At 40.3% G+C, this 23,110-nt stretch overlaps 1 protein-coding gene across 7 annotated transcripts in view; it reads right to left on the minus strand.

Annotated features, from left to right (window-relative positions):
* Nucleotides 1-23,110, minus strand: part of CDON (cell adhesion associated, oncogene regulated) — a 93,799-nt gene that overhangs the window by 28,251 nt on the left and 42,438 nt on the right. For all 7 annotated transcript variants that reach the window (XR_011440556.1, XR_002809120.2, XR_002809121.2 and 4 more), the window contains exons 7-14: nt 22,759-23,028; nt 16,649-17,002; nt 11,601-11,890; nt 10,013-10,187; nt 7,856-7,984; nt 4,122-4,325; nt 2,173-2,354; nt 805-910 (exon numbers count right to left, since the gene is read on the minus strand). Coding sequence is in view for 4 of the 7 variants with exons in the window: in XM_023645103.2 (XP_023500871.1) it covers nt 805-910; nt 2,173-2,354; nt 4,122-4,325; nt 7,856-7,984; nt 10,013-10,187; nt 11,601-11,890; nt 16,649-17,002; nt 22,759-23,028 (1,710 nt within the window). In the remaining 3 variants the exon portion in view is untranslated. The remainder of the gene's footprint in view (nt 1-804; nt 911-2,172; nt 2,355-4,121; nt 4,326-7,855; nt 7,985-10,012; nt 10,188-11,600; nt 11,891-16,648; nt 17,003-22,758; nt 23,029-23,110) is intronic.

Genomic DNA, 23,110 nt, shown 5'->3' on the forward strand with positions numbered 1-23,110 from the left:
TGTAGAATAAACATAAACGGCACAGTTAGAAATTATAAAAGGGTACTTCATGGAAAGGGGCGGAGGTTATCTGAGGAAGTAACGTTTAAGTACACGACCACAGAAGAGCAGAGTGCCGATAAAGCCTTGGGAGAGGAACGCAGCAGGAATTGCCACGTGCCTCAGTCCTGAGGCAGGAAAACTCGTGTTGCGCACACAGAAACTGAGAGAAGGCCAGTGTGTGACAGAAGACCCAGTGAGAAGAGCGGGTGCGTGAGCCATGGCTGAGGTGTAGAAGGGGCCGCCACATCAGTGGGGCCTTCCGGCCATGTGCACAGTTCTGGATCGTGTTTCAAATGCCATAGAAAGGTAGTTTCAACAGCCATCACTGTTTTTCTGTCTACATATATTCCAATTTCTCAGCATCTCTAAAAGTGGATAACATGCTCAAGATGTGCTCTTTCTAGTACAGGCATCAATGAAACTGCTGACTGAGACATTACTTTCTAAACTACAGCTAGAAGTTGCAATTGATTTTTATATTCCTTGAAACAAAACAGAAAACAAACAGTTTTTTCAGATGAACTACTGACAAATATTATCTCCCTGATACTTTTCTGACTGACTTTTTCTATAACCAAAGTGTAAGAGACTATATCTCTATACTAAATAGGAAAAATTGTCTTTTTTGGGAAAAATTCAAAGTAATAGTGCATATACCATTTTTTACTCTATCTTATCCTGGGAAGATGTTTTTCTGAATATTTACAAACCCTCTCGCTTCAAAGCTCCTTTACTGGGGCTCCAGCTGCCAATGGGACTCACCTTCTACAATATCCCTCTTGTAATCACTGTCATTGTCACTGTCTGTTGGCCGGTAGTAGATATAAAATCCTTGAATGGGAGTGTTATTGTTACTTGATGGAATGTACTGGAAAATAGAAGCAAAGATTTGTCAAAGATAAAAATAAATGTAACTTTCACATCCATTAAGATTTATTTATCTGGTAATATATTTCTAGCTTCATTTTGCAAACATCCTTGCTGGCCATTTTTAATTTAATTCAAAAATATTCAAAGGTATTAAGAGTATTTAGGGGCCGGTCCCATGGCCGAGCAGTTAAGTTCATGCGCTCTGCTTTGGCAGCCCAGGGTTTCACCGGTTTGGATCCTGGGCTCCAACATGGCACCGCTCATCAGGCCATGCTGAGGTGGCATCCCAGATGCCACAACTAGAAGGACCCACAACTAAAAATATACAACTATGGGGGCTGGCCCCGTGGCCGAATGGTTAAGTTCGCGCGCTCCGCTGCAGGCAGTCCAGTGTTTCGTTGGTTCGAATCCTGGGCATGGGCATGGCACTGCTCATCAAACCACGCTGAGGCAGTGTCCCACATGCCACAACTAGAAGGACCCACAACAAAGAATATATAACTATGTACTGGGGGGCTTTGGGGAGAAAAAGGAAAAAATTTAAAAAAAAATCTTTAAAAAAAATAAAATTAAATTAAAAAAAATATATACAACTATGTACCGGGAGGCTTTGGGGAGAAAAAGGAAAAATAAAAAAATCTTTAAAAAAAAAAAAAGCACTTAGCTTACTGCTGGGCTAAACAAAAATAAAGCAATATGCTCACTTCATGAGGTTCAAAGACATAAAAGTACATTTGGGGGCTGGCCCCATGGCCACGTGGTTAAGTTCCTGTGCTCTGTTTTGGCGGCCCAGGGTTTTGCCGGTTCAGATCCTGGGCACGGACCTAGCACCGCTCATCAGGCCATGCTGAGGCGGTGTCTCACATAGAAGAGCTGGAATGGCCTGCAATTAGAATATACAACTAGGTGCTGGGGCTTTGGGGAGGAGAAAAAAAAGAAAAAGAAGGAAGATTGGCAATAGATGTTAGCTCAGGGCCAAAAATCATAAAAAAAAAAATGTACATTTGGTTCAATATAAAAACATTATGAAATGGCAATTAAGTTAGGACTTATATGAGAGTTGAGGAGACAGTAATTTTATTTTTAACCCTGCCCCATTTATAATATATGCTTTTAGACAAATATCTGTGCCCTTCAATTTCTCCTCACTTAAAAGTTCAAAAATTTGCTGTTCACAGTATCGTGTCAGGAGAACATGAAACTGCTTGTCAACATGGCCAAACCAGAAAGTCTTCTCCTTAGAGCAGAGGTTCTACTCACCGTCCACTTGAGCATGATCTGAGTGTCACTGACGGCTTCTGTATAGGCAATGTGAGGTCCAGTTATGGGGCGGTTAGAAAACCGATTGGGGAACCCAGCCACCTGGTAAGGACGGGACGCCGAACTCCGGAAACTCTCACCATAATGGTTGATGGCAATGACCCTAAATTTGTATGTTGAACCTTTTGAGAGGGAGAAAATAAACAGAATTTTTAAAGAGCTGTAATAAGACAACTGAAGGCACAACATTCAAAATACGACAATTGTGCTTAAGTATCTCTCTACGATAGCAACAACAGACTCTAAAGCCTGTATGGTAAAGAGAGTGCAAGCCACATGCCAACTTCTACCAACTGGTAGTGGCTGTTCAATGCACTGTGTTCAAGATTCCAAGACCTTCTTAGGAGTCACCGAGAGAGACTGTCATGAAAGATCAATCACATCTGTCTTGGAGGCGGGCAAGTGGAGAACAGGAAAGAGCACCTTTACTCTTTTTACCATCCTGTTCTGAAGTCATTCGCGTCAATACAGTATTAGTTGAAGTATGTGTGCTCTTTTCCCTTTGAAAGGAACGACTGAAGCGAAGTGTAATATGTGAATTCATTTCTGAGGAGGCCCTGTGTGGGTGACAGCAGATGTCATTCTGAGTCCACTAAGAATACGACAAGAGGGAGCAGATTTAAACTACAACAGAAGATATTTATTTGGATTAGATATTAAGAACTTAAAAAAAAAAAAACTCTAAGGATTGTGAGTTTCTGAAAATCTGTATCTAAAGAATAAATTAGAAGCCTAAAGTAATAGGATAGATCAAAAATAACCATTGGGCTTCTGAAGACAATGTTTCCATCTGTAAAAGGTTACTTAGCTTCACCCACATTTCAAACTGCCAACTCCTCCCAGCTCTCCCTCCACGTTCCTTTGCTCATTTTACCTATTCAGACAAACACAGGCATCTGCTACTAAAGTACGTTTAGAGGTCCACAAACAAAAACAGTCATGAAACCTAAACAAATAAAGTAGAGAAAGTTTATCTGTGAGTACTGCTTTGCTCTTTTACGGTTTAATTTCTCTCATACAGTCTCAAGATAGTGAGGGGGAAGAGAGTTCCTCTGCTGAAACAAAACTTACAGAAAAGAGAAGAGGTATGCATTGTCTCATTTCCATTAGACTAAGCAGAGTACAACTGCGCTGAGTCATCATCAAACAGTTGTAGTCAAATAAGCAACCTGCCTCTTGAAATATCCATTCACAGCAAAACACACACACACAAAGATGTCACCACAACATTATTTCTAACTGCAAATAAGTAGAAACAATCTAAAACCCAGAAATTTAAAAAAATGGGTTAAGGAAATTATGGTATACTTAAATATACAGCTACACAGTTTAGATATAAGTTGAGTTTTTAAAGAATTTTTAATGATATTGGAAAACATATAATGATATAATACGGGGAAGATGGGGTCACAAAACAATATTTATGACATGATTCCACTTTGTATTAAAAAGAGAAAAAAGGGGGCTGGCCCCATGGCCCAGTGGTTAAGTTCAGCACAGTCCACTTTGGTGGCCTGGATTTGGTTCCCAGGCACAGACCCTCACCACTCATCAGCAGGCCTGCTGTGGCATTAACCCACATACAGAATAGAGGAAGACTGGCAACAGATGTTAGCTTAGGGCAAATCTTCCTCAGCAAAAAGAAAAAAAAAAAAAAAAGAGACACACACACACACACACAGAAAAAAGGCTAGAAAGAAATATACCAAAATGTAAACAACAGTTATCTCCAGATGGACCGGTTTCAGTTGACCTATTCTCTTCTTTAGATTTTCTTTATTTTCAAATTTTTATCCACTAAACTCATATTACTTAAACAATCAGAAGAACACTAGATGATTACAAATATGCATTGACGGTTAAAAAAGGAAGTGTCTGAATATTACTACCTGGCTCTAAACTACGAACTTCCACAGAAAGTTTGGAAGGAGGGATATCTTCCGCAGCCACCAGCCAATCGCTAGTCCTCATCCGTTTATATTCCACCTTGAAGGCGGTGATTGGAGAACCCCCGTTTGCCCGAGGAATCCAAGTGACGTAGACGGACGTCTCCGAGGCGGTGGAGATGGTGGGCCGATCAGGTGCTTCCGGAACTGAAGATGGAAACATTCATTTCAATACCCCACGGAGTCAGAGACAAGAACAATGCAAATCCACTCAGAAGGATGAGTCCCAAAGCCCATTTATTACAGGTTCTTCACTTGACTTGCTGCCAGTTAATAACACTAAGGCTATCTTCCTGTCCTCCGATAAAAGCTAATGGACAAGGAAATGGCCAAATACAGAAATAAAAGAAAGGAAAATTAAAATAATCTACAAACTTGATAATTAGCTCTGAAAAACTGAGAGGTAATGAGTGTGATCACTGTGACCATGCTATTTTGGATTGACAGCTAAAACAGTGTAGAAGGAATGATTATTTGGTGCTCGTCTGATTGCAGCTATAATTTATAATAAATTTTCATAATTAGAATGTGTGGTCTTATTTAGATGTTTTTCTTCATCCACCCAAGCTACATAAAACACATTCAGCAAACAATCTACAGATTATTACATTAGCTATTACTACCACATGCTATCTTAACACCCCTCAAGGCCACAGGAATGCTACTCCAAAAAAACAGACTGAAGGTGGTAAAAGAGAGAAAATTTGACCAATAAAATCAACACTGATAATAACAGGAAGGGAGCATGCTACTCAGGGTGAAAGCTGGAAGACACAAGTATTAGGAAGGACATGTCGTTAAACAGAGAAAAGCGCTCCTGGAAAATAGCTGATCTACAGGAACATGTAGAAAAAGGGGGTCAGAGAGCTAACGTTCAGCAGTTTTCAGTCGGCCCTGCCAAGCGGTGGGGACACCCTAACCCACAGATCAGACGGTCTGGCTTCTGTGGCAGGTTGAAAGGATCAGGAGCAAGTTCACCAGCCATTTAAACCAGGGACCAAGCAATCTTGTTATAACGCTGACTTCCCACTGGGTTCCTACATGGAAAGAATGCTGATGGCAACGGGCTGGTCTGTATGACAGCCACATCACAAGTTAGTACACTGCCATTCGGGGTGACACCTATGAATGTGGTAGAGGTGAGCTGGTTCTCAAGAGACCGACCATCTTCCGGCATACTGGCAGTCGAGTCTCTAGACCTGGAACAAGGAGGACCAGTGCTGGGCCGTGGTTACACGACTGTGGTGAAGTCACTGAGGGAGCCTTTCTCTGTTGAGACTGTGCCATGCTCCACAATCAACACCCCTTCAACCCGCAAAACACATACAGAAGAACAAACAAAATGATGTTGCATGTGGTACTTGCGTGGAGAAAACTGCGGCATTTTAAAGACAAACTGCTTAATGGATAAAAAGAGGAATATATTCAAAGCAGGTGACTTTGACTGATACTTACTGTATTCCTTTCAAGATAGACAGCAATGGAAACAGAATGAATACAACTGTTAGTGAAACTCTCAATGCCAGACAACCAATCAACTTCCTTATGTAGATTCACGTGAGGCTAAAACTCCTCAAAGAACCGCACAGACCAAACAGGGAAGAAAGTTATTAGGGAAAAAAATCTCTACAGAAGGGTATCTTCAATACCCAAAGAAACAGCATATGACAGTTAAGAGATAAAAGAAAGAACATGCCCCTGGGCTTAAGAAATCTGCATTTGCATAGCAGTTCCACCCCTTTCTGGATGACCTTTGGCAACCACATAACCTCCTTGAATCTCAGTTTCCTAATCTGTAAGAGAGAGACACGACCTTCCTCGCAGGGCTGTTGCGAAGATGAGAGAAATCACTTCTCATGGTTCTCTCTGCTTGGATAACTCCAAACTCACATCTCCAGAACTGAATCCAGGATCTTCACCTAAAGATTCTGTGACCCATCTCAGCAAGCGGACCCTAGCTGCCCAAGTCACCATGTTTCTCTGTCTCATTCGATGTATATTCAGCTCCCTTGATCCGTCACCTAGGTCCCTTTCTCCATTCACGCTGTCACCACCCTCATTAGTTCTCTAACCTTGTCTTCTGCCATTCCTCTTGTCCCCTCTTTAAATTCTTTAGGGTTCTCTACTGCTTTCAGGGAACGACTACATTTTTAAGTACATCACACAAGGCAGCCACTCTAGCGTCATTCCCCACAGCAAGCAGTCACACTAAGTAAAATATCTAATCTCCTAAATCTCTAAATGAAATAAAACATCATTCATCTGTCTCTTTGCACAAGGAGCTGTCTTTGCCTAGATCCTCTTCTCCTGTTCCTTCTTCCGGCGATAGCCTTCTTGTCTTTGAGGCTCAACCCAGGGTGCCTCTCTTCCCAACCCCGTGGCCTCCTCTATATCAAATGGGTGATTTAGATATTTCTATTGTGATCCCACAATACCAAGAGTAGAATCTCAGGCATAATGAATCAAAATCACTGTTCTGCGTTAATTTGTCTACATTATCCACTATGTTGTGATTGGTTCAGTTGTTTATATCACCCACTACACTGTAAACTTCTTGAAGGCAAGGTTTACTTTCTCCCTGCTGCTCCAGCATTTGGTACAGTGTCTACCACAGTGTGCTAAATAAGCCATAAGGTTTCTGTTTTACAAATGTCAGTTTTATTCATATAATGTTGACAGTCATATAAGTAATCTGCTTAAGGTAGCTGAAACGTTCTGCAGAGGTGAAAGCACTCAAGCAAAAGAGGCTCATGATAAGGAAGGCACAGAGGCACACCGGAGGGGCGTTCAAAATGGTACCACGTGCTTTTGTCTGAGACCAATTCATGGAAGACTACAAAAACAGGGAAGAGAAGCTTGAAAATTCTTAGGGCTCAGCAACGAAATTTTAAGCCTTCCCTCGATGTCCTGCTGACACATACACATTAGCACAATCAGAAAAAGCGCATTATGTTGGAACTGTAGAATTAAGTGTGAAATTTAAATACCAAAAAGGAAGTCTTAAAAATTTTACTGCCACATCTGAAAACCGTAAGATTGATAAGATATAGCAATAAAACTGAGTATGACATGTGAATGTTCAATAGAAAAAAAGAAACTAGATCTTACTAAAGGTACCACCATACATTCTGATAAGTCACCAAAAATACCCTCAGACTTTCAGACTTCAAAATATAAATTTGGGGGCCAGCCCCAGTGGCCTAGTGGTGAAGTTCGACACACTCCACTTTGGCGGCCCGGGTTTGGTTCCCGGATGCAGACCTACACCAGTTGTCAGCAGCCGTGCTGCGGTGGCAGCGCATATACAAAATAGAGGAAGATCAGCAAGTGATGTTAGCTCAGGGCGAATCTTCCTCAAGCAAAAGAAATATACACATATAGATACATAAATTTGGTTTCCTTGCCAGAGAGGAGATTGAAAAACCCTTTTTTTGAGTTATAACAACTCAGTACCAGAACATTTTGAATCTGAGTTTATTAACTTAAATACCAATCATGATACTGGCTTACCAAGATTTGAATATAGGACACTAAAAATTGGTTGAAATAGGACCTAAAAGAGTTATGTGGTAGGAAATAATCCAAATCCCTTCTACTTCCCTCCTCAAATAATCTGAAACAGGTCAGTTACGTTTGTAAACAAACAAAATGAATAAAACGCAGGCTCTTCTCTTTACCTCCACTATGCCTGGAGGGATCTGGAAGCACCACCCCGAAGCTGTCTGCAGCCTCTGGAACAACAGGGCGTTTAGGGACGCCCATGGGCGGAGAGGACGCCTGGGTGTTTTTTGATGATGCTATTTTCTCTAGGAAGGTTAAAAAACATACATTGTAACAGAAGCTTCAGTGCATATGTAAAGTAAGAAAAGATACTATGAAACTCAACTGGCATATACATGTAAATATATGAACGTATCTGTTACAGTGTCTAAATTTAAGACCTACATTGCAAATACTTAGATAAACAGAGGAACTGATTTAAAAAATTACTTTGTCTTTTTCATGTACCTTTAAGGGGAAACTAAAATGTGTCTTTATCAGGCTAACATTAATTTGCACAGAGAAAAAACAAGACAAGGGAAAAAGCCAAAAGACTACAGTAAAGGTTTGAAACTGTCCTTTTTTTTCTTTATACTGTACATATTTCTTAATTCTAAAACATAAAATTCACTACTAAAGAACTTTTCTTAAGTTTCTTCATGGGAAAATTGTCAGGTGAAGTTTTAAAATTTCAACAGAGAGAGTGAAATTGGGTAATTATTTTAAAACTGAAATACATGCTTATTATTCAGTATTTATAGGTCAGACTCTATAAACAACTAAGGACTAATTATGAAAACTAATTCAAAATATATTTCAAATAAGAGATACTTGTTATTTTTCTGGCTAGACTCAGTAATGAGACGAAAGGGTCTTTTTCAAGAGCCAAGAGACAATTTCTTCTCACTCAATATACCTCTCTTTTATTACCGTGCCATACTCACTCTTCCACTCAATTCCCCATCTCCACTCACTGAAGACTTTTTGTTCATTTATGGCCAAGCTATGATGGCATCTTTTCAATCAAGCCCACCCTCACACACTACCCTACAGAGAGAATATCCTTTCTTTGTACTCCTCTGGTATTTTCTCTGTAAGTCTTTCTCAGTACTTGTCATATTCTGGTCTCTGCCTACTCTTGCCCTCCTCTAGTATATCCTTACCCTAGAGCCAGAATGGTCCTGTTGAAACATACAACAGATCATGTCACTCCTCCGCTCCAACCCTCTAATGCTACCAGATCACTCAGAGTCAAAGTCAATGTCCTTGCAGGGTCAACAAGGTGCTGTCTGATTTGGCTACTCTGTCATCTCCCTGATCACTCTCCCCCACAGGCCCCTCATTTACTTTGCTCCAGTCCCAGTGGCCCCCGCAGTGTTCTTAGGGTGCACCAGCACACCCCACCCCAGGGCCTTTGCACTTGCTATTCTCTCTGCAGTCATGTTCTTTCCCCAGATATCCACATGGCTTTCCACTTCTAAGTTCTGCTCTGCTGTCAACTGCTCATTGAGGACTTCTCTGGCCACCTGCTTAAACTGTGACACCTACTACCCCATACACTTCCTATTATCCATCCCCTAATTTATTTCTCTTTTAACGTTCATCACCTCCTAATGTACTTATAATTTAGGTGTAAGTCTCTCCCAACTAGAATGTAAACTTCATGAGGGCAAAGAGTTTTGTCTATTTTGCTTACTGCCCAGCACATAGAAATCATTTAGTAGGGTCGGCCCCGTGGCTGAGTGGTTGAGTTCGTGTGCCCTGCTTCGGCGGCCTGGGGTTTTGCCAGTTCGGATCCTGGGTGCAGACATGGCACCGCTCATCAAGCCATGCTGAGGCGGCATCCCACATGCCACAATTAGAAGGACCCACAACTAAAAATATACAACTATGTACCAAAGGGCTTTGGGGAGAAAAACGAAAAAATTAAATCTTTAGAAAGGATTCAGTAAATATTAGCTGAACTGAAATGTTGCCTTGTAGTTGGTGTTTAGGTATATGTCTTACCTTTCTTAGCAAAGTAGAAGCTCCATTAGGATGGATCTCGGCTTGATCATCTTTGTTTTCCCTGTATCACTTACCCTAATGCCTTATGTATCAAAAGCTTTCAAAAATATTTGTGGGATGTTGGATGGAATGGAATAATACAACCATCCAAATGTGGCCAAAAAAGGTACTATAATAGGCTTACTTAATGAATTTATCCATAAGAATCTCTACTACCCACAAGGATGCTTACTAACAAAATGACACCGAGACGTCCAGCTCATTCCTCTCAGGAAAATCCCACTCACCTTTGCTGGTCCGGAAGGTGAGCATGGCAGGCTGCCCTTCGCCGGCTGCGCTGCGTGCCACCATGAGAACTTCATAGAGACTGGACGGCTCCAGTTCCGTTAAATGCAGCTCATTCTCACTTCCTGGGACTCGAACTGTGTGCCAGCTTCCCACCAGGCCAACACCGTCGTCTAGCTACTCAAGAGAAAATAAGCCTTTTTATTAAAAAAAAAAAACAACAAGGAGATAAAGGGTAGAAAAAACTTCTACTGAAATTTAATAAAAACTAGAAGTCATTCAATTCCAGATGAATTTTGGGAAGTGATATACTACTGTAAGTAAGAGACAATATATCTTCACGTTAAGAAATATAAGGAGACCTGTAGCAAGAACTTAGGAATTCTCACTGAAACAGTCCTGGTTTCACTACTTACCACTAACTTATGGCCTCACGCAAGTCACTGGATCTCTCAGAGTTTGTTCCCTGTACTTGTAATGGAAACAATACTCCTTTCTTAACGGGCTAATGTGAGAATAAAGTAAGTATATAATAATATGTATTAATGATAACATATAGTAAACATAAAAAATGTGATAAATTAGAATATATATTATATACGTTTATGTGTAGATGAATTATCTAACTGTGCATTATATATTTCTAGACTTCTTGCTTCATGTCTTGACACTGTTCAACATGTGTTGGAGGAAATAAATTAAAAAGAGATCTAATCAGTTGGGTCTTGGTTAATGGAACCAAGAGACAACAAAGTTGTCATGTGGATAAAAATACCAGTGAAACTTTCTTCATCTAGAATCATCAGGTTAGAAAAAGTGAATAAACTTTCAGATATCACCATGTTAACTCTTCCAGACATTAAAAAATATTACTATTAAATGATGAATACCAAAATGTCTTCGACAAAAAAAATTATTAAAAAAAATTTTTTTTAATCCCCAAATCCCCCCAGCACATAGTTGTGTATAAAAAAATGTTATTTTAAATATGAGTGCATCTCTTTCCATTTCATTCATTTCTTAGCCTCATTAAACAAAGAGAGGAGATTTTCTTCACTTTGCTTTAATATGAGCCTCTAGAGGGAAAACATTATTGGAAAAATCCTGAGAGGACGAGGTTTACCAAGGAGCAAACCATGTAAGATTCTGACACAATTAAGACAACTGCAAATGAAAACAATTGTCAGAGATCATGCCAGAGGCTTTGTTCAAACAGTTGTTTCTAATAAGAAACTGCTTTCTTTGCTAAATAAACTGTATTCTACTATCTTAGAGAGGGAAGCGATCACTTTTTAATAAGTGGTTTATAGAGCTTTACATCCAAGAGGTTAAATTGTTTGCTACAAAATGTCAAGACGTCACTGGGTCTCAGAGTCCCTATTCTGGGGAAATTATTTATACTTCACTCCTACTGCTTTTATGAGACTGGTACAGCCAGCACGATTGCTGGGATCTCTCCTCCAAACTCATCTTCCTGAAACACTCTTGCTCTGTTCCTGCCACTCCACAAACGTCAAAGATAGTAAGCATGTGCGAGGCACACACGGTTAAGGTGCGAGAAGAGAAAGATGATGAACGAGAAGACATTACCTTTCGATACTTCACAAAGTAGGCATTGATGGGCAGGCCGCCATCCTTGCCTGCCCTCCACACCAGGCTGTACGTGTCTGGTGTGCGGGTCTGCGGAGGGCTCAGAATGATGGGGGCATCCGGGACAGAGGCACCACTAGCATTTTTCTCTGAAGTTGACTCCACTGCACTGGAATGTTCCTTCACTGGAAATGAGCTCAGTAATCCAGTTTCTGAATCATCTCTTTCATCATTTTGAGTGGGCTCAGAAGGTATGACTATTTCTGCTTTTGTATTTGTTTCAAAAGGAACTGTAGAGAAAGAGAGAAAGGGAAAGAGAGGAGACAGCTTGAAGAAATTCATCATTCCAGTGTCTTCCATACAGTGACCTAATTGCCCACACTGATATTATTACCACAACGTGAGCCCTAGAAGTTAAAACAGGTAACATTTCACTTTATAATTCATGGAAACCTCTCACCTCCAGTAGCAATCTCTTATTCATGAAGGAGAAATTAATTGTTTGAAAAGTCAATTACATGACGCAGTCGTTTATCGGTTTAAGGAATGTTGTTTTTCCCTTGCTCTACACTAGTATTCTCTCTTTTCCAACAACGATTTGCTAGTTTAACCTCAGAAGATCTTATGTTGGAAAACAGGGAGCTTTAACTCTAGTTGGTAAACGAAACACACGAGCAATGCATTCCCTCGGAAATAGGTGAAATAAATAGTAAGGCAATGGCAAGAGTCAGGCGCCGACCCCCTGGGTGGCTAGCCTCCTGAGATCCCTTCCAGTATCCACACCCCTGCGCAGCCCCGCCCCCGCTGGATCCCCGGCTGGCCCTGTGACTGGCTCTAACCAATGGAAGGCAGAAGTGAGCAGTGCTCTTCCAGGCTGAAGCCTTAAGAAGGCTTGGCCCTTCTACATTTGTGCTGCCACATACAGACGTCCAAGCGAGCCATGTGGAGGGACCACACGGCGGGGTGGGAAGCGGGGGAGAGAGAGAGAGAAGTGGGGGGTAGTTCCAGCCCTCACAAAGGCGCCACAAATGTGAGTGAAGCCACTGTAGAGGTCCCAGTCCCAGGTGCCATCTGATTACAAAGGCACAAGAGACCCCAAGCAAGGCCAGGAGAGCTGCCCAGCTGCATCTAGTTGACCCAGGGACTTGTAAGACATGCCGGACAGACTTCTGTTTTAAGTCATTAATCTTTGCAGGTAGTTATGCAGCAAAGGATAACTAAAATACCTACTCTCTACATGGAAAACAATCTACATTCAACAAGAGGGGAAAAATGAAACAAGACAAGCAAAGGTAAAGGAGGAATTATTTCCAAAAAAGCCCTTTCTGGATAAAACTGAAGGTTGGCTTAAGAAATGCCAACCTAAAGAAAGATAAAACAAGCAGATAGCCTTAATATTTACTACTGAAAACATACAGAGTCCATGGAGAAAGGTAAAAATAATTTATTTGTGTGGAAACAAATAGACAGGTTGCATATTTCCAAAACAATTACTAAGCACATATTATGTGGCAAACATTGTGCTAGACAGTTAATAAACAATCTCATTTAATGCTCCAAACAACATTCTTAGGTAGATAGCAATACTCCCACTTTACAGATGAAGAAGTTAGGGTTCTGAGAGATTAAGCGACAACAGCTGGCAGAAGAATTAGTGGTATCCTGTGAAAAAATGAGAGCAATTTATGAAGACAAATATATGCCACTATGATAAAACCTAAATATTGACAGCTTGGTTTCTCTAAAGTGCTATTAATACTGGCAACAAAAAAAGTCTCCTATTTTTGACTACTTTTGTGGCGGAAGGGAGCAGAGGAAACAACATTCGAGTTTCTTTTCCACAATGAAGTCAGATTCCTGGTAAAAGGTGGGTGTGTTTTCAGAACTATTGCAGTTGAGTTGAAAATGAAAAAAAAATAGGACTAACAGTAAGGTCAGTTCTCCATTTGTTTAAAATAGAGAAAAGGTGTCCCAGAAGCATCCTCCATCAAAGAAAACAAGAAGCTAGTGAGAAAATAATATGGAAGAAAACCAATTAAGTTCACTGAGACAACTTCAAAATATTGCTCCTGGAACAGCCATGTTTACCTAGTGAGTCAGAATGTGGGCGAACGTTAAGGGTGGGATCTGGAGCCGGCCCATGCAGAGAGATGGACTCTAGCAAGTGGAGGTAATTAGCTGTGGCTTCGGGGAGTGGAGAAGGACCTTTTATCATTAGCAGTTTCATGGGTCCTCTGGGCAGGTCACCACTGGGAAGTGGTATTTGGCTGGAGAAGAGTTTAAACACCACAAGCATCCGTTTATACGGAGGCATGATAAAAATGTCATGCTACAGCCTGTGTCCACTGTACTAGCATCAAAATTCTGCTTCTGTTACTCAGGATGCAAGGAGACTTTTCCATAACTTTCATTAAAAAGCGGATTCAATTAACTTTCCTTTACTATTCCTAATAATATAATCTGAGCACAAACAAGATACTAGGTACAATTTATAAGGCCTTAACAGTATGTTCAGAAGTTTGTTTCACATACATTATCTCAATTTATCTTCACAACAACTCCGTGAAATGGTCAGAATAGACATCCAGCATCATTTGAGGTGGAATGTTTTTTGAAGTGGAAAAGAGACTGATAAAACTCCGGTTTCCTAAGTACTGTAACTATGGCCATAAATTTAATGACTCTGAGTTGAAACTAATTAAACAGGGACTATAACCAGATCTGTTAAAGTTGTTCCCACTGTGACCACTCATACCAGCAACCTCTACCCCAAACTATTTAGGAAGCCCAGGCCAACTCCTATTATAGTTTTGGAGAGTTACAACTCACTCTACAAATATTGGTACATCCAGGACCTCAAAACCCAAGCTCTCTGGCATGAAAAAAATGGGTGGGGAGGCAGTCATCCTCTCTTTGACTTTGCTTCCTCTCCTCTTCGCAATAAACAAAGTAAACGGCTGTCAGTATGCTAGAACTTAATAAGGCTCAGATTCCTGGGGAAAGACGTGGGTTGTTATGTACTATTCTGAGCTTTAATAAACTCCGCTGGATCTTAATAATTACCATAGAGCATGCAAAAGAGGTGATGCAGGACCACTGCTGCAAGATGTAGGTGATGGGGTTACTATACATAAAAATGCTACTTATCAAGACATAAAGCCCTGGAGTGGGGGGATCTTAAAGATCTAAGAAGATCTACTCTAAACAACTTAGCTTACATATCTTCTAAGGGCTTCAGATCTCTCATCTTCAAAGTGAGGCAATTAGACAAAATATCTACTTCCATCAGCTACGACTATGACGTCGAAGGCTCCCTCTACCCAATGTTTACATAAAATAATCACTTCAGCTAAATGCTACCCAAGCAGTACCTGCATTACACCTGTGTTACAGCTAACAATTTTGAGCAGAGCCACTCCTATTTTTGCTCGGCAGAATAGATATATAAATACACATACACACATATACATACATATACACATTCATCTATATGTATAAATTTATACAACACTCAACTACCTTCTTTATTTGAGGATTCCTAAGGTTACCAAAATCAGTGACTATTTCTTCCTTCCCTAACCACCACATGGGATAATTATAATGTAATAATAATCAGATAGTAACAGTTACAACCAAACACCTCAGTATTTATTGAAGGCGGTCTATGGCCAGAGCCCATTCTAAGCAGTCTACATGTATGACCTCCTTGAATTCTCACAGCAACCCTAGGAGTGGGGCACCTTCACTGCTCCTGTTACACAGATGAGGAAACAAGCACAGACGAGTTCAGTAACTTGCCCCACGTTACAAAGCTCATCAGTGGCAGAGGCAGGATTCTATACAGCCTACATGCTTAACCTCCACATCATTTACTCCTCTGGCATTCATGGAGCAGCACAAGAGTATAAAAGGAAGTCCCTGGCCTCCCCGATTTCTCTTCCCACCTCCAGCTTCATCCAAAGCTAGAGGGTCCTTGAGTGGATGTGAATGGACACACCAGTGCACACATCCAACTTCTGTTTATTTCACCATTCCTCCTGTGCAAAAGATCACCCCTGGGCCACTCCTCTGGCTTAAGGGCACCTGCACACTCGTGGTGTGGCCCACACTCTAGAGGATGGACCAGGGAAAAGGACCTATGTGGAATCAGACTGTGACCTAATTAAAGCAGGGACTTCCGGAGCCCCAGCCCTGTTGTATAGAAGGAGGAACATGCGCTCCAGGCTCCGGTTAAACACAGCCCCTTGACGCCCCCCAAAGACTCTGACCTGTGGGAGCTGAGGACCCAGGCAGAAGAGGGCCACACAAAGCCCTCGAAAGCAGAGGCCCAGGGCAGGGACCTCAGTTGCCAAGACTAAGGGCAGCACTGCTGTGTGATACTCTGCTTTCACAAGACAAATGTGGTGACAACGTCCACGCAACTGACTACTCGCTGGGAACGCTGCTCTAAATGCCCGCTGATGTAAGGTTTGAATTTGACTTAAGTCAAATTTGAATTAATTTTAATAATATGGATATTCTATATACCAATACTTCAAATTAAGTCACCATCACCAAAAATCAGTTTAATTTAAAGAATTAATATTATACATCTCATTCGAAAAATAACTTTGAATAAGATAAGGGCAAATATACATACAGGTGTCATTTGACAGTACCACGACTCTACATTCTCTGTGAAAGCAAACACTTTAGAGTTTGAAAATTGTACTTATCAAGGGCTCACCTGAAAAATGTCTGCAATGAGATTTTCAGTAGCTCAGAAAACCAAAAACATTAATCACAAAGAGAGGTCATACCTTGGGCTTGCCCCCAAATGAGAGCTTTCTGTGTGACAACCACAAGATCAACAAACACATCACATGTGGAGGCCATGGCTCACCTGGTTCACATAACCAAAAGCAATAGTTCTACATTTCACTGTTAGTGGGAAAAATACACACATTTAGAGACTGCTGGATTCATTGAAGCAACATACTTCAAAGCACTTTATCCCCTACTACGACAGGAAACTGTTCACCTGGGAAAAAATCCTAACAGCAACTCACCAACTGTGAGGACTGCTTCCGACTGGGTGGTGCCATGGTCATTCGTAGCTTCGCAGGTGTACTTCCCAGCATGCTCCTGAGTAACAGCCTGAATATACAGAGAGCTCGAGCCAGCTCGGGACATGACGAAGGAGACGGGCTCCAGGTCAAAGCCCGCAGGTCTTAATAAGTGTGACTTTCGGGATTTAGATCTAAGGACTTGAGACGGATGGCTGGTTATCAATCCATGCCTGTCATACCAGCGAACCACTGGAACCGGCACTCCAGTGGCATTGCAGGACAAAGTAACAAAGTCTCCATCTACCACCTTGGCACTTGCTGGCGCTGTAATTATAACTGGCTTGAGTCCACGGTCTATGAAAAAAGTAATTCACATGCAGAAAATTAAGAATATTATAGTACCTACAATGCAAAATAATTTCATCCTATTGCATCAATGTTCTCAACATCATGCACAAGTAGTAGTCTTAGAAACATCTTTTGTATGTGTGTTTCTAAACAGTGTTTTACACACAGAACACGGCGGAGAACACATTCATTCACTGATACATCAATGATAGTAATGATCAGAACAAAGATAACTCCCTCCTTATTAGTTCCCTTCTCAACTTTCACCAAATAAAACTGTCAATAAAAAGCAGAACTTCTCATGGTTGTGGGCTCCCAGACATTTCCCACCTAGATTTCCTGTGCTTCAGAAAGCAAGGAATGCACATAAAGGAATCTGCTGAGAGCTTCCCAGTAGGTTCCTATACACATTTATCTATACTGTAAATAGAGAACACGTGCAGCCAAAGCCTCAGACTTTAACACGAAAAAGGTGTAAAGTAGCATAAAACAAAATGATATTCCTTTACAAAAACAGTCAATTCCAGGGGGGAAAGTCTGACTATAAAAAGCCTGGAAGAAGACCTGTTCTGGGTAAAAGTTGATAAACATATTTCTTACCACACACATAAACAACACTTTTGTTTCTCTTTTGTGTGTGTGCGGGGAAGATTGGCCCTGAGCTAAGATCTGTGCCAGTCTTCCTCTACTTCGTATGTGGGTGACCACCACAGCATGACATGATGCGGTGCATAGGCCTACACCCAGGATCTGAACCAGCAAACCCTGGGTCACGGAAACAGGGCACGCAAACTTAACCACTACACCATGGGGCCAGCCCCAACATTTTTGTTTCTAAACTAAAGTGGCACCAACTGTTTCCTTCTGGTCCCAGGTATTCCCTGGGGCTATTTTTAAGTGTGCCTACAATGGAACATTGATAACAAATGACATTTTCTCCAGCACGTCTTTCTCCTTCTCCAGTCCTACTTCCTATCTTTGACAAAACCAACCAATAGTTGGTATTATCAGATTTCTGAATTTTTGCCACTCTACTAAGTCTAAAATGCTGTCTCACTGGTCATAACCTGCACTTCCCTGTGTACTAATGAGGTCAAACGTCTGTTCACGGGTCTACCGGTCACTCATATTTTTCCTTCTCTGGGAAAAGCCTCTTGTCCATTTTTCTATTGGGTCATTTATCTTTTCTGTATGGTTCAGAGTTCTCTGTACATACTAGATGCTGTTCTTTTGTTAGTTATATATGTTACTAGTATCATCTTGCAGTTTATTGCTTATTTGGAATGATATCTTTTAATAATGAGCATACTTTAATTTCAATGTAGTCATATCAGCTTTTTTTAATTAGCCTAAAATGTCTTGTTAAAAAGTTTTACCCAGATTATATAGATATTCTCATATATTTCCCTCAAAAACTTTGTCATTTTGACTTTCATATATAGGTCTTTAATCCACTGGGAATTTGTCTTTATATACAATATGAGTTAGAGACAATTTCTTCTTTTGCTCCATTTTGATAAGCAATTATCCCACATGAAAACTTGAAATGGATGTCCTCCCCTTGGTGATCCGCAATGCCACCTAAGTCAGGTCCTTAAGTGCACGTGTCTTTTTCACAGTCTGTCTTGTTCCAAGAGTCCATTTGTCTGTTCCTGCACCAATACAATACCATCTTAATTACTATAGATTTTTGCATATGTTCTAATATCTGGTAAAGCAAGTCCCCCATGCTCCTTTTCTTCTTCTTTTAGAGTGTCTTAGCTATTCTTGGGCCTTTGATCATCCATATAAATTTTAGAATCAGTTTGTCAAGGTCTTCAAAATATTCCAATAGGATTTTAATTAGAATTGCTTGAATCTACAGAAAGTTTTTAGAAAGACCTGACAACTTTATATTTATATACTGAATTTTGGTATCCACGAACTGGTATATCTTTCTATGTACTTGGGTCTTTTTAATGTTGCTAACATAAAAAGGTGACCTGTAAATTATATTTTCTGTTTGTTGCTCGTTGTAATGGTTTACTTTATGTGTCAAATTGACTGGGCTAAGGGATACCCAGATAACTGGGTGTGTCTGTGAGGGTGTTTCTGGAAGAGATTAGCATTTGAATTGGTGAACAGAGTGTAGCAGATGGCCCTCCCCAATGTGGGTGGGCACCATCCAATCTGTTTAGGGCCCCAGGAGAACAAAAATGTGAAGGAAAGGCGAATTCTCTCTCTCTCTCTGCTTGAGCTGAGCCATTCATCTTCTTCTGCCCTCAGACACTGGACATCAGCCTCCTGGTTCTCCGGCTTTTGAACTTAGGTCAAGGCTTACACCATCAGCCCCTCCCCCAGCTGCATGACACCATCCGCTTTCCTCCTCCAGCTTGCACACTTGCAGACAGGACTACAGGACTTCTCAACCTCCGTGCCATGTGATACAACTCCCATCATAAATCTCATCTTATGTATATCTTACATATCACATTGGTTTTGTTTCTCTGGAGAAACTTGGCCAATACACTGTTATATAGAAAGACAACTGATTCTTGTTTATTGGTCTTCATGCAGCCATCTTGCTAAATGCTCTTATTATTTCTAATAATTTGCCAGCAAACTATGGAGGATTCTCTATTGTTGACAATCATAGCAGCTGTAAATTAATAACAATTTGGTTTCTTTCTTTCTTATCCTTACACTTTTATTTCTTTTTCTTGTCATTCTGTGCTTGTTAGAATCTCCAGTATGATGATAAATAAAAGAGATTTTAAAGGGAATGCTTCTAACATTTCACTATCAGAAGTGATGTTTCCTGTAGTTTTTGTTAGATACTCTTTATCAAGTTAGGAAAGTTCCCTTCTGTTTCTATTTTTTCTAAGAGTGTCTAACATGGATACTGACGTATGTCAAATGTTTGTTCTGCTTCTACAGAGATAATCACACTGTTTTTCTCCTTTATTCAATGAATAGGATGAATGACACTTCAAATTTTCTGAGTGATTCCTGGGGTAACTCCTCAGTCAAGATGTATTCCCTTTTTTATATATTGATGACTTGCTATTATATAGGATTCTTGCATCTATGTTCACAAATGCCATGGCCTTTGATTTTCCTTTCTTATACCATTCTTTTGTGATTTTGGAATGAAAATTATAGTAACTGGAGAGTTCTCACTTTTTCCTTTTCTTTGAAGAGTCTGTAATATTTGGAATGGTCTGTTACTTGAAAGTTTGGTGGCGCTCTTCATAAAACCATCTGGCCTAGTGTTTTCTCTGTGGGAAGATAGTTTTAACTCCTAATCAGTTTCCTGAATAGCCACAGGACTACTCAGGCTTTTTCTTTCTTTTGTCAGCCTAAGTTATATATTTCCTAAGAATTTGTCCATTTCTGTCTATACTTGTAAATTATTGGCATTAAGTTTATCATAGTCTTATCTTATTATTTTATTTTTTTTGAGGAAGATTAGCCCTGAGCTAACATCTGCTACCAATCCTCCTCTTTTTGCTGAGGAAGACTGGCCTTGAGCTAATATCCGTGTCCATCTTCCTCTACTTTATATGTGGGATGCCTACCACAGCATGGCTTGCCAAGCGGTGCCATGTCTGCACCCGGGATCCAAACCGGTGAACCCTGGGCCGCTGAAGGGGAATGTGCGCACTTAACCACTGCAACAACAGGCCGGCCCCTTAACTTATTATTTTTAATCTCTACAAGATTTGTACTTTTATTCCTAATATCATTTATTTGTATTTTGCCAAAGATTTGTCCATTTTATTAGACTTCATGAAGAACCAACTTCTATCTTTACTAACCTCTCTAGCTTATCTTCATTTTCTATTTAATTGATCTCTGCCCTTATTTTATCTCCTTTCTTCCGCTTTCTCTAATTCTATTCTGTTATTTCATGTAGCTCATTAACTTTCAGTCTTACTAGTTTTCTTTTATAAGCATTTAAGGCTATAAATTTCCTTCTAAGTTCCATTTTTGCTATATCCCAAACAATTTGATCTAGGCATTTTCATTATTATTCAAAGTATTTTAAATTTCCATCACAATTTTTTTGACCCAGATACTAAGAAGTATAATTTTAAATTTCCAAATACACGCTGATCAAAAATTATTTTTTATTATTAACCTCTAAATCTCTGGCACCAAGGCCAGAGAATTGGCTTGTATTATACCGATTTTTTGAAATTTGAAATATTTATAACTCATAGACTAAAGATTAATTTCCTTTATAAACAGCTCTTATCAATCAATACGAAAAAAGACTAACAACCTAATTTTTGAAATGTGCAAAGACAATGAAAGGTCAATACACAGGAAAAGGACTTTCTTTCTTTTTGAGGAAGATTAGCCCTGAGCTAACATCTGCCACCAATCCTCCTCTTTTTGCTGAGGATGACTGGCCCTGAGCTAATGTCCATGCCCAACTTCCTTTATTTTATATGTGGGATGCCGCCAGCCCAGTGGCACAGCGGTTAAGTGCGCACGTTCCACTTTGGCGGCCCAGGGTTCGCCAGTTCAGATCCCAGGTGTGGACATGGCACCGCTTAGCAAGCCATGCTGTGGTAGGCGTCCCACATATAAAGTAGAGGAAGATGGGCATGGATGTTAGCTCAGGGCCAGTCTTCCTCAGCAAAAAGAGGGGGATTGGCAGCAGCTGTTAGCTCAGGGCTGATCTTCCTCAAAAAAACCACACTATATGTGGGATGCCTGCCACAGCACGGCTTGATAAGCGGTGGATAGGTCCACACCCAGGACCTGAACCAGAACACCCCTGCCCAAAGTGGAACATGCGAACTTAACCACTGCACCCCTGGGCTGGCCCCAGGAAAACTAATTCAAATGGCTCATAAACATATGAAAAGATACGCAATATCACTCATAATAAAATAAATATAAATCAAAAGGTAGGTTTTTTTCAACTTATCAGATTGGCAAAGATTTTTTAAAAAATTGACAACACCTTGCCTCCTTGGTGAGGACATGAAGAAACAGGCAGTTACATGTTGCTGGTGGCAGTGTAAACTGGTAACAATTTTGGAGAGCAAGTCAGTGTTATCTATCAAAATTTCCAACGTATATATGCTTTTATTCAGCAAGTTCATTTCTAGGATTTATTTTTACAGACATTCACACATGTGCAAAATAATCTATATAAAAGGATATTCATTGTAGAACTCTTTGAAATAGCAAAAGATTAGAAACAGCCATCAATAAGGTACTAGTCAACTCAGTACAACTATATAATGAATACTAATTGGCAAACATTTTTAAAAAGGAATGAAAATACTGTTTAGTGTATCATGTGGGAAGATACCCAAGATATATGTTAAGTGAAAAATTCAAGGTAAAGAATGCTACCACCATTTATGAAAAAAACCCAGATACTGTTATTAAATGCACACACACGTTATGTATAACTGACTGTATATGTACATACAAGGATATTCAAGAAACTGCTAAGACTAGTTTTAAAGAGAAATCTGACTGGCTGGGGAACAGGAGTGACAGAGTTTTACCATATACCTTTTAAACTATGTAGTGTTTATTGAAGAAATATTTTTTTAAATGTTTTTAATGAGCTTGATTAAATAAGGTTGCTTCTTCATGGAAATGCCTACCTGCAACCAGAAAGGAAGATGGAAAATGAACACAGTTCTGTTATGGTGATAGCATTATTTCCTTTTTGTAAAAATTATTTAAATTCTAACCACAACAAAAACCTACCTAAAAAGTAAAATTTCCTATGATTACCTGACCCAGAAGCCTACCTTTTTCAATTTCAAGTCTCCCAGTAGACTGCATAAATCCAACCCCGTTGTCAGCTGCACACTGATACAGCCCCGAATCTTCCACGGTCACACCAACGATTTTCAACCCATTTCCTGCAGTGAGATGTCGTGGGGAAGGGTGAATGGGCTGTGCGTTATGAAACCAGGAACGGTTGGGAGCTGGGTTCCCATGAACCTCACAAGTAAATTCTACTGTGGCACCCAGAGACACGGTCTGGTCCTGCAGTCCTTGAGAAATTGAAGCGTGTTCTGAAAATAAAACACATAAATTAAACTCTAGCCTTCAAGATCTACTTTTTAAATTATCATACAAGTCATAAAATCTTCTCTC

The sequence above is a fragment of the Equus caballus genome, chromosome 7 (assembly GCF_041296265.1).
Source record: "Equus caballus isolate H_3958 breed thoroughbred chromosome 7, TB-T2T, whole genome shotgun sequence".
Classification (NCBI taxonomy): Eukaryota; Metazoa; Chordata; class Mammalia; order Perissodactyla; family Equidae; genus Equus; species Equus caballus.